The 12756-nt window shown below is 38.9% G+C and overlaps 1 protein-coding gene across 1 annotated transcript; it reads left to right on the forward strand.

The window, feature by feature from the left end:
• Positions 10192-11939, forward strand: LOC107632941 (transcription initiation factor TFIID subunit 15). The gene is made up of 3 exons (XM_016336585.1): positions 10192-10374; positions 10458-10816; positions 10992-11939. The coding sequence occupies exons 1-3, from the start codon at positions 10192-10194 to the stop codon at positions 11590-11592; spliced, it is 1143 nt and encodes a 380-aa protein (XP_016192071.1). The 3' UTR covers positions 11593-11939.

Consider the following 12756-nt stretch of genomic DNA (forward strand, 5'->3'; position numbering starts at 1 on the left):
AAACTATAAAATAATTAAAAATATTTAAAAGATAAATGAATAGTCATAATTAAATTTAGAGTAAAAGTCCTATATTCCATAAAAGAAGACAAAATATTAATCATTGTATTAAAACAAATATTTTGGTTGAAAAAAATAACATTTATTATAGTCCTTAGGTTTATTACTAAATTGAATCAGATTTGAGGTTTGTGTTTGCAAATTAAAATATTTTAAGACAATAAATATATTTCATATGATAATACATAAGTATGTAATTGTAAATTTTGTGGTTAGCGGTGGCAAATGGGCCGAAATTCGTTGAGCTGGCCTGCGTAATCCGCCAAAAAAAGACGGTCTGAGTTGAAATCTAACACCACCAAACTTAAAAATTCTGCCTGACCCGACTAATCCGTGGGTTTTGACAGACTTTGGCTGGGCGTGGCGGGTTCCCTGGCAGAACAGGCTTTTTTTGTTAGAGCCATTTTTTTACAAATTTATATGATGTTATTGATCTACAAGAGGATAAAGATAATAATTGAAGATGCTTTAAGTTATATTTTTTATTAATAGTATGAATAGTCATGTAAATGTAAGAATGCAATTGAACGACTATACAAAATATTTTACACTATCAGTGTATTAAAATTAAACTTTGATGGCTATCAGTGCTTAAGAGATGTGATGACAAGTCATCCTAGCCTATTTTAGCTAGTCTTTTTCTTTTGTTTTCATTAGAATTATGCACTTTCTTGAGCTACAAGCAAGCTAATTGAGTAGATTTTCATGTTTCTCTTGATTGAACCAACCATATATGAATTCATGTCATTTCATGAGGTTTTATGCTATATTTGTTGCATATTATGAAAGAATGAATATCTCATGGTTTTGAGCATAGCTTTGATGAGTTTAGTTGATTAATGATAGGTGAAGAAAGCTTGGAGAAAGGTTGAAGCAAGAAGGAATGGCTAGGAGTGAAGAGAGGACAATGGAATAAGTGAAATTGAACCAGGAAGCAAGAAGCTGGACCTAAAGTTAGCATCAAACTTTTGCACAAACTTTTGGTTGAAAAGTTAGCTCCAACGTTAGCCCCCTAACTTGGAGGCTAACGTTGGAACTTGAAAATTTCTCCCCTGGGCACCAATGAGGCTAACGTTGGCACATGAATTTATCCCCTGGGCACCAAAAGTTTGCGCCAACGTTAGCCCCCTAACTTGGAGGCTAACGTTGGCACATGAAAATTCAATGAGGAAGGAGCAAAAGTTTGCGCCAACGTTAGCCCCCTAACTTGGTGGCTAACGTTGGCGCCACTAGCACACAAGGCAAGGCCAACGTCAGGGTCAAAGTTAGACCCCTAACGTTGGCACCAACGTTCATACCAGCAAATTGTGCTGGCTGCTATGAAAAGTTGGAGCCAAAGTTAGACCCCTAACTTTGGCTCAAACTTTTGGTCCAACTTTTGCTAACCTCAAAACCGGTTCAATTGTGAAGCTTGAAGGAGACTTTCTAGGCCTAGGAGTCAATAAGAAGTGAGTATTTGCATATCCACACAAAACACCATGAAATATCAATAATACTCTGCTAGCATGAACATCCTCTTCCATTTCATTCTTTCTTCTCAATAAATCTTTTCATGCTTGGGGACAAGCAAGCTTTAAGTTTGGTGTTGTGATGACAAGTCATCCTAGCCTATTTTAGCTAGTCTTTTTCTTTTGTTTTCATCAGAATTATGCACTTTCTTGAGCTACAAGCAAGCTAATTGAGTAGATTTTCATGTTTCTCTTGATTGAACCAACCATATATGAATTCATGCCATTTCATGAGGTTTTATGCTATATTTGTTGCATATTATGAAAGAATGAATATCTCATGTGTGTGTTTTGGGAGAGATTTATTTTTCCTCCAAAATATCCCATCAAGAAGCGAGGGCTGTATGTTAGCCTCCCTTTCTTCTAAATCTTACTTGTTGCCTTGTCAAAGGAAGTTAGGAGATATTTTTTACTTTTGTCTCGTGTTGTGTTGAGAGACACTTTCTATTTTTCTCCTGAGCGATAGAAATAGAAATGGAGTAGAGCAGTATAAGTAACACCTAAATATATCCTGGTTCAGCTACTAAATGCAATCTTCATGGAATTTGACTAACTTTTTCGCTGAATTTGACTAGGACTCGTCGTAGCTTTCAACAGCCAAGTGTTAACCCAACTTGCAAGGGAATCCCCACAGGATCATGAAGAAAAAGATGTACAAACAAAATCTGAAACATCTTATGCCTTTTTCTCCAAGTGTAACTTACTGCCCTTTACCTCTCATTGGCAGTTTCTCACAAACCTCACCATGTTTGCCTTTTTCAATGAGACTCAGACAGACCAAAATGAGAAAAAGAAATACTAAATGAGAACCATCAAGGAGAAGAACTCAAACAGGTGAGGCAACGATGAGAACTGAATTCTGTGTTTTGTTCTTACTCTCTTGCCTTCAACCGTTGGCCGTTCACCCTTATTATAGAAGAGTGGAGCTTCCAAAGTTGAAGCAAGTTCAAAACTCATACTGTCTTCTTCTCCTGCATCAGAGTTGCAATGGCTTCGTCGGTGGGAAGAGAGAGATCCGAATCTGTTGCATGCTTCTTACCCATTCTCTCTCATCCTTTTTCTTCAAGTTTCGTCAATCTAGCCCGTAGAGTTTTGCTTTGGTCTGAAGTTTGGATTTGGACCATGGATTTTCTACTGTCCGGATTTGACTATGATTTCTCCATCGTTGCTTGATTTGTGCTTGAGACTTGGTAGATTTCTTCTTAGATCCTTGGTGCAGCACAAATGAGGGAAAATAGTTTTTGATGTGCTCTGACCGTAGTGTGACTAGCCTCTTGGTATTAGCCCTTTCTTCTTGCATGGATACGGGAACACGCCTTTTGTTCTGCAACCCACCATAGCTTTTGCACCTTCTGTTTCCTTCTTTCTTCGTTGTTGAATGACGTGACCGAAGAGAAGGAGAGCCGGGAGAAAAGAGACGATTTGGCTTTTGCTGGAAGGCAAGATAGGTTAAATGAATCGGCATAGTTGTAAGAATCGGTCTGGACCGGCCTATTCGACTGCAAAAACTGGTGGACCGGACTCCCAACTAGTCCAGTCCAGTATTGGAACAGCTTAAGAAATAGAACCGGTCAAAGCCGGTTAGCACCGGTCAAAGTCGTTGCCCAGCTTTCTCTGGTTTCGTATGTGCTTTGAACCCAACTATTATCAAGTAGGCCAAGCGACTCAACCGATGTCTTCTAATACTCTTCAAAGTCGTCGATTTCAAAATTTTCATACAGAGCTTTCTTAAAAACCTTGCAAAATTCTGTGTCCTTAACCCTTTGGACGTATTTCTTCTCCAGGTGCCACCCACACAGTCTATGTGTCACGGTCGGCATCACCTCTGCAATTGCAGCACACATCGCCTTGTCCACATCCGTCACCACTACACAGGGCTTCTTCTATCCCATAACATTCAGCAGGTTCAACAACATCCACTGGTAAGTTCGAACCTCTTCATCCTCCAGTAGCGCGAACCCGAATATGCATGTCTGTTTGTGGTGATTTGAACCAGAGAAAACCACCAGCAGCTTCCTGTACTTGTTAGCATGATACGTGGAATCGAATGCCAAGACATCACCAAAGACCTGATAATCCGACATCATCTCATCATCCACCCAAAATAGGATTCCCAAACGATTATCTTTGGTCCATGTGTAGCGTGCAACCGTCATCATATCCGCATTCACCTTGCCCTCAAAGTAACTGATAGTTGCTGCTGCATCACCATCACATATTTACACAACCCTTTACCCATGCACATAGTTATACAAATCCTGTTTCATAAATCGAAGCATGCCATACCCACCAGACTGCCCAGCCATCTAAGCCATTATTTTTAGCTGTTGCGATCCCAAACTGCTTGAAACTATCCACATGTGCCTTGTCCCCGTCACTCATCTTCCAGTGACTGGGAAGGAGATGCGTGAACATCACCGGAGCAAGCTCGTGGTTGTGTTCGTCCATGATGGTTCTAACCTTCCAAACGCTATGTTGCACATCGTAGTAAATCTTCAGCTTTGCCTTACAATTCGTCTGGCTCTCGAGCCTCTCCTCCCTTACTCGCTCAGGACGGTCATAGTGCTTAGGATGTCTTGTCCCTTGTCGATGGCGAAAAAAGTCTCTTCTGACCAAAACCCCATTAACCCGAGCTACATCTCCCTTCCGAACTCCAAAACCCCTGAATCTGGCAAACTCCTTGTATGCAGCATAAGCATCCTCCTCCGTTGCAAACTCTCTACCCAGGAAGTCATCCGCAAAGACTTGTCGGCTTGGCGCACCACCTACCTCGTCATTCGCACCACTAGACATAATTAACACCATCACCAACACCTTTTTCCCTTGCTTCGGGACCACCTCAGGGCTCAAAGTCCTCCTCATCATCGTATTCGTCGTCAGTACCACGATAATGTCCGGAATAATCATCCGAACTGCCCCCATCGGAGTCTTGACCAGCGATGTGCAACGTTCTGCCCTGAATCCATACAAACCAAAGAAATGCAACTCATATTCGTAGCAGATATACACTAAAAACTTGTACCACAAATATACAATGGAAGGAATATTCACTTTCATAAATAAGGCATACAACCACTGCATTGAATCTACTTTGAGATAGAATTCAGCAAGGACTATTTCAAATTGATGAACAGCAACTCATTATAATTAAATACAACGTTAATAACTGGTGAATCCATCGACACATTCACAAGAACAGAAAAAAAAATGAAGGGCATAACTAAACCATCAACAAATTAGCTACCATCAACTCTCTTTCTCAAACTTAATTCAGCTGTTTCTGGGTTCAATGCAAAGCATGGTTTATCGAGGTGTTACCACCCTAACCAAAGCTCATCAATTGTAACTTTTCTTAACTAACTTCAAAAGAAAGACTAACAATCTAAACCCTATCTTCGGCACAAAAGGGTTCTCAGCACAACTATCAACGAAAGGGTAAAACACCATCTCCACCTAATAATCACAGGAATTAAAAGACTTTAACCAATAACATGTATTACAATATCGCTCACATTTCAACGTCTTACTATACCTCCTATACAAGTTTCATTGTAAATCTCATTCATGGCATGTCCCTAATGAGACAAAAAATCTAAGCTTCCTTATCCTCCCTACCATCCAGTCAGTTCCCAGAGTAATAGCCATTTTCAAAACCAAGAATCATCATGCATAAGACTAAACTTAATTCTATATAGTTGTTCATCTCCTAATTACAGTACTTGTTCCTTGTTTTCTTTGCCTCCTCGAACATATTTTATTTCCAAAATATTAATTAATTTTACAATTGGATTCCAAAATTAATTACCCCAACATCAAAATATTACTTATCCTAACTAATTTTTTATCCAGTATATTTTCTCACATATACAATCACAGAACAAATAACAAGACACCATTCACGTTCTAGGTAATCCTATACATGTGCCCATTATTAAATTACAAGTATGGAGGATGGATGAGGAAAGGGGCCAGGCAGCTCCTTACTTACTAGGATGACGAATCGCTGGTCTCCTACTCCATACCTACCACGACGAAACTAGGGCTTGGCGCAGTGGGCCAGCACCTTCACCGCCTCGGACCACTTCGACCACTGGCTGATCCCGCGCGCCACCGATAAGAGCAGCAGCAATAACACTAGCAATGGCGGTCCTCCTCACTGCACCTAAGGATTCCTTCAATGTTATGACATTGTCAAAGCGAAGACCCAAGTGCATGCTTGCCATCCCTTTTTTTCCCCCCAAACTAGGCCCATGTCGTGAGCCTCCCTCCAATGTAACGCGGGATGTTCAAAACCCCGTTCGACTACACCCCCACCAAGCTGGCTCCATCGCACCTTCCATGAGCTCACGCCACCTGCATACTGCAACAAGGGGCCAACACGTGTCGACATGTGAAACAAGGTGAAAATAAATATATATATCTGTATGAACTTTGATCTGTACACTAGCGCGACCCTAATAATAAATGCCTGATCTCGCTTTTTCAATATAGGCTTAGTTTGGTAAAACTTTTACTTTTCAAAAGTATCTTATTAAAAGTTAACTTTTAAAAGATGGCTTTTTAAAAGTTGTAGTATTTATGTTTGGTAAATCAAATTAAAAATAGCTTTCAATAAACACAAGCAACATCAATTACGTTTGGTAAAATAGCTTTTAAAATTAAAAAATACTATAATAGACATAAATGTAAGCATTAAATTTGAAAATTAGTTAAAATATGAGGTTATATTAGACTTTTAAATTTTGAAAAGCACAAGCCAACTTTAAAAAACTCTATCTTAAGTGCTTTCAAAAGGATTTTTTATTTAAATAAATAAAATAAAAGTTATATTTACCGAAATAAATAATTTTAAAAAAATTTTTACCATTTTGCATGTTTCAGTCATATCTCATTTACACTGTAAACGAAATGAAAATGCATGTATCTCGTTTACACTGTAAACGAGATACGTGAAATGTACTGTAAACGAGATATATGGAAGACAATCCCAGCAACTATAAACGTCAGTCGGGGGTATCCGGCGGACACGATCACGCAACCACACCAGCTTCAGCGTGAAGGACTCATTCCTCTGCACAGTCTGCTGTGCCGCCACCGGAGGCCTGGCACCAAGCAGCTGCTCCACCATGGCCCACGTCTCTGTGCCGTACCACCTACCAAAGTCACGAAGGCACTCCCAACGGGGTTCCCGTGTACACGCATGCCTAGGTGGTACGCCACGTCCTGCAGGGTGATAGTGACCTCACCCCCACGGGAGATGAAATGTGTGCGTTTCTGGACGTCATCGCTCCACGAGTGCCAAAATCAGGGAATTGTCAAAAGTGAAGTCCCTGAGGAGCACTGTGTCGCCGAATCCGGCCTCAGCCAGCTATGGGACGATGGCATCCGGTGGAGGAAAGGTATGGCTAACTCGTCGGGGCAGTAGAAGGCGAGGCCTCTGTGGAATAAATAAAACATTTTTAACTTATAAACAGATAATCATAAATTTTTTTACTCTACTTAAGAACATAGAGCTACTTCTACTTAATAACATACTTCTATGTCTCTAGTCTACACATGTCTCTAAATTACATATGTTGCTAAGCAAATCCTAATTAAGTCATACCAATTTTACACAACCAAATACAGTTCTAAATTCATCATACAATCCAATCTCTAAAGCATTTTACTCAGTGCTTGTCACTATGGGACTACCCTAACAATGTCCACATACTTAGATTAACCGAACAGAACGCAACTAACCTCGAAGTCAGCCGCCCCGGTGTAATGCGACATCTCGTTCAGTCTGTTGATGTCCCCGTCATTCCCTGCCTGGCGTGCCATCACCGTATTAGCCTCAAATATGGTAGAAAAGGGTAAAAAGAGGGAAGAAAGAGGTTGACTAAGTCAAAATGGATCCCAGAGACACGCTATAAACGACTTATACTTATAGGCGCAGTACAACCTTATCTCGTTTACAGTCTAGACGAGATAGACGTGGTTCAGCTGATGTGTCTTATCTCGTTTACACTGTAAACGAGATACACGCAATATCATCTCGTTTATAGTGTAAACGAGATAAGACTAAGGAATTTAAATCGGTAAATATTTTTTAAATTATTTATTTTGGTAATTATTACTTTTATTTTATTTATTTAAATAAAAAATTCTGATTTCAAAAGTATTCTGATCTTTTAAAAGCTGCAAACACAAGCACATGGTATTTTTGATTTACCAAACACAAAATGTGGAGTTTGAACTTTTAAAAAGTACAAACACCATTTCGAAAAGTTTTACTAAATCAAACCATAAATGCTTGGTTTGGTAAAAAATTTTTAAGAGCAATTTGTGTTTTTAAAATCACAAACTCCTCATTTTTTATTTTTAGTATATCAAAAAAATTACGTGCTTATGCTTACAGTTTTTAAAAGATGAAAATGAAAGCATTTAAGGTAAAATTTTTCAATAATAACTTGTGTTTATCAAAATTAAAAAATTTAATATATTCTCATATATTAATTAATATTTAAATTTAATTCTTACATTAATATCTATTATAGTATTTTTTAATTTTAAAAAATATCCTCCTTCTTTGTCTTCTCTCTCTCTCTCTCTCTCTCTCTCTCTCTCTCTCCTTGTTTTTTCATCGCTTATCCAATTTGATTGCGACTTAGGTTTTCGTTTCTTTTCAAATTCAGATCGATATATCATGTGTTTGTATCTTCTGAGAAATTACGTTTGAACGTGCGGTTAACATGTTTTTTGTGTACGCATTGACGCTTTTTCTGTCTCTTGTTGAAATTTTGCCGATAGGCCTTTTCTAATGGATTTGGATTCGTGCTACCATGAATTAGGGTTCGTTGTTCTGTATAGGCATTTAATTTAATTTAATTTGATTTCGGCATCAACAATTTACCCTATTGTTGTTATATACTCGCCTGCATCCCGGAGGTATGTTATTAGTCAATAACCTAAAATAAATTCATGTTGAAATATGACACAGGTGAATTCATTTACTGCCTATATAGTTCTCATAACTAAAGAGAATTAGGTTATTTCTTTCCCATGCCAGGAACTCAGAACTTTTTAAGTATGATTTCACGTGTAATAAGTGAGTTGAAATTCTCTTTGATTTGTGTGAGGGTCCCATCATATGGAAACTACCATATATTGTGATGAGTTTTATTAGAGTTAATGTTTATACAATATGTTTGTCAACCATGTGGATCTCCTAACAATTATGGAGTGTCAAGTGTCAGCCAGTAAATAAATTTTACATTTGTGTGTTACAGCTCTGTTGTGCTTGCAAGAACTTGGGCCTTGAGGAAGGCACGATGCTATGAATTAAGCCTTGGATCATGATCTGATATTTTTTTTAATTCAAGGGTTTATAAGATTTTTGGATGATGGATGAGTCTATTCTGCTGAACATGTGGGTTTTTTGCAGCAAAGAATCCGTCTCATGTGTTCTTATTTTGCAGAGCCATGGTTATATGTTTGGTTTGGGTTATCTGTGGGGGTTTAATGGAATCTGAGATTTGATCTAGGACAGAGACATAATTTTGGTGACAGGACACTCATGTAGAGGGCTGAAACTGACCTCTTATTAATTGTTTTAGTGATATCATCTTTAGTTGTAACCAGTCTTTTGATGGGTCTTGGCTCCTTGATAAGGATTTCTCCGTGAGTGAGTGCACTGTTATTTCTGTGGAAGCCTTCCTGACCTCATGACAACATGTTCACCAATGATAAACTTCATACCGTCACTGGTTACATGGTTCTGTTTTTGGGCCCATGGTAATTGCAATTCCAGTTACATATTAATACCCTTGCGATGATTGTGGCCAGTGGTTATCATTTTGCTTTTAGGGGGGGTTTTTTTCCTCATTTGGTTGATTATATAGGGATGGTACAGACAGATATTTGTTTACTACTTCAAAGGCTTCTTTTCAGAGTAATAATTCATCATCATGCAAATTTGGGCGTTTCAATTGTAATGGGATTTTTCTATCTTCTGCTTAATCCTTAAGATTTTTCCTATTGAGAATACGCTGGCTTGGGGCAATGATATGGTGAAAATGGATGCATGTCTTCTAACACGGTGGCAACATACTTCTCTATTCAATTTCATTCTACTGTTGTTTTGGAGTTACTTGGGTTATAGTTTATAGCAAAAAACGGGGGGTGGATTGCTTATGGTCATTGTGTCACTTGCTAATTGGCTTGGTGGGGTTTTCTGCCTGGATCATTCTTTGGTATGGTTTTCTGCAAATTTCTGAACTTTGTTGCCTAAATCTGACCTCTGGCACAATGGATTAAACTGTTGGGATTATTTGTGCTTTGTTGGTGTTCACTGGTGCATATTTCTTTATGGTGTACATTTTGGTATTCTGCTTGTGGATGTGAGATTACATTGTGAAGGGTGAAATCTAATTATTGGTTTCCTTCACGGGCCTGCGTTTTCTAGGAATTAGAAAATAACTTCATTTGAAGCTGGGTTTGTAACTTGGTTTTTACTTTATAGAGGAGATTGCATTAAGTTGCGTAGCTTCAAACTATAGAATGCTTAGGTTAAATAGTTTATATTTAACTATGTAGTAGTCTATGAGGTAAATGAACGTAGCCGTTTGAGATAGAAAAAGATATGGGTTGGCTTGTATCAAGGACATGGATACTTTTGTTAGTCCAAATCCTGGCTGGCTCGTTTGACATGTTAACTTCGCTGCTAACAAGGATCAGCTGTTTGGGAAGCAACAGTGAAGGGTTATCATGTAAACCTCATGCGCACTTCACCTTCTTACATAACAATGAGGAAGATCCCTGCGTGGTGATAACTTTCCTTATGAAGTGTCAAAGACCGTCTGGCTGTTGCTGATCACTAATATTACGCTTTTAATATAGATTGCATAGTTACTTTGTCCTTTACTTCATGTTGGTTCCTTATTTTTAGACTGTGCTGTCTTTCTTTTCCCAGGACATAGAACTCATGCAGGTTCTGCCTCTCCAGTTCGTCGTAGCGATGCAGATCATCGCTATGGTTCTGATTATGATAATTTGTCACGAAATCGTGGATATGGTAATGCAAGAGAAGCTGGGAGATATCGAGACCCATCACCCCCTTATGGCCGAGGGAGAGTAGGTGGCAGGCCAGTCGGTAGAGCCTTTGATAGGCCTGGCTTCAATCCTGGACTACTTAGAGGGGACAACGTCAGTAGAAATAATCCAAATGTGCGTCCTAGGGAGGGAGATTGGTTCTGTCCGGATCCCAGGTAACTATGTTTTCTGCTTGAGTGGGAATTGCTTCTTGCACATGCGCTTATATATCTTGTATTTAGTCTTGAGGTTCCGGATGTTGTATTTTGAGTTAGATGATAGTTACGTGTTGGTTATATTCTTCACACGAGTACGTTCCCTCAAAATTTATCTGGCTTTATGATGTTGCAGATGTGGCAATCTTAACTTTGCAAGGCGGGACCACTGTAACAGCTGTAATAGGCCTCGTTTTGCTAGTGGTGCAAGTCCTCGGAGGGCTTATCCTGGTCCTCCACCACTTCATGCTCCTCCTAGACGCCTTCCTGGCCCTTCGATCGCCCGTTCTCCGGAAAGGGCAATGAATGGCTATAGATCTCCACCTCGGGGTTTTGCCAGGGATGCTCCTAAAGAGTATCTGCCACCACTAAGGCATGAAGGAAGATTTCCGGATTCTCCTCATGCGCGCAGAGAGCGGATAGATTACATTGAAGATTCATACAGGGGGAGAAACAGGTTTGATAGGTCCCCCCCACTGGACTTTGGTCCGAGACGCCCTTCAAGAGATGATTTCTCTGGTGAAAGAAAAGTTTTTGATAGGCGATTGCCATCGCCCCCACCCTCTGCACCTCTCTTGCCTCACCGGGGTCCGTGGGCCCGTGACGTGAGAGAGAGAAGCCGTTCTCCAATAAGGGGTGCCCCACCGCCAAAAGGCTATCGCCAAGATATGTACTTGGATCGTGTAAGAGATGATAGGCGTGGTGTGGGACGTGATAAAATTAGAGGAATGTATTAGCTTGGGATCCATATGAACTGTAATGGTTTTTCGCGTAGACTTTTTTAGTATTAAATATATCTCTGCTGTACAAGTGATTCAGTTCTCTTTGTAAACTCTCTTAAATCTCTCGTCAGGAGTTGATCCCGATTGGTTAGGCGATTCATTTGTTGTGTCCGAGAGAATCAGTTCCTGTTATCTCCAGCATTAGGACAATCGTCAACGCATTGGCAAACTATTTGATTCCGGAGTGTACATCTTTTTTTCTTCTTTTGGTTATGAGTGTACATCTATCTGTTTCTTTGATGCACGGAATCTCAAACATGAAAGATGAAACTGTTGAGTATACCATTTTTGTTTGTCGAGCAGAGGTTTGACTATTTTGTTCATTTGATGCATGGTTATTAATGGTCCAAGTTCATGGACAATAGTTAATTGAGAAACGTTATTGGGTTATTGCCTCTTTAACCTTTTTCACACGAGACTTATTATAGAGAACATGGATGGAAGGAATTTGAATTCTCTTAAATGAGAAAGTTGGTAAAGTGATGGGTTATTCATCCTTTCATGAATTGTGTCTCATTATTTTAATTTAGAAATGATTAGTTTCTTAATTTACCACTTTATTAACGTTTTCCCTTTAGAGGATCTTGATTCGATGGAAGCAAGATGCGCCCTTATCCATATTCCATAGTAGGCACTAGGTGCCACCCAAACAGGAGCCTCGGCTACTTTTGGCCAGGTGGTATAGACTATGAAGTTTGTTATCTAATTCGGTCTGGAGCTATCATATCAGCAATTTAGTATTGAATATGTATCAATACAAAATAAAACATGTCATGTACCATGTATATTATTTTCTCCGTTTTTCTGTTTGCAGCTAGAAATTTATTCTATTATATAAAAATCGAGCTTTTACATCTAATGATAAAGTTGACATGGCATGTTTCTGAGAGTGTTTCTTGATTTATTTTTTTTTAACTTATTGAATACAATTTATTATGATGGATTAATTATATCAACTAATTGAGTTGATTAGATATTTAAGTATCACACAATGTAATATTATGTATATCAATTAATTGAATATAATTGTTCGAGTATAATTAGAATCAATTAGATCAATTAGCATTATTCAATATATCTAAATATTTATTATATGATATTACGTCTTTATTATTTCGA

The sequence above is a fragment of the Arachis ipaensis genome, chromosome B03 (assembly GCF_000816755.2).
Source record: "Arachis ipaensis cultivar K30076 chromosome B03, Araip1.1, whole genome shotgun sequence".
Classification (NCBI taxonomy): domain Eukaryota; kingdom Viridiplantae; phylum Streptophyta; class Magnoliopsida; order Fabales; family Fabaceae; genus Arachis; species Arachis ipaensis.

Bases quoted from the DNA above. Each gene is read 5' to 3' on its own strand.
- LOC107632941 (XM_016336585.1), top strand. From the start codon at position 10,192: ATGGGTTGGCTTGTATCAAGGACATGGATACTTTTGTTAGTCCAAATC. The intron at 10,375-10,457 runs GTGATAACTTTC...TAGATTGCATAG, and splicing joins ATGAGGAAGATCCCTGCGTG to TTACTTTGTCCTTTACTTCA. The intron at 10,817-10,991 runs GTAACTATGTTT...ATGATGTTGCAG, and splicing joins TGGTTCTGTCCGGATCCCAG to ATGTGGCAATCTTAACTTTG.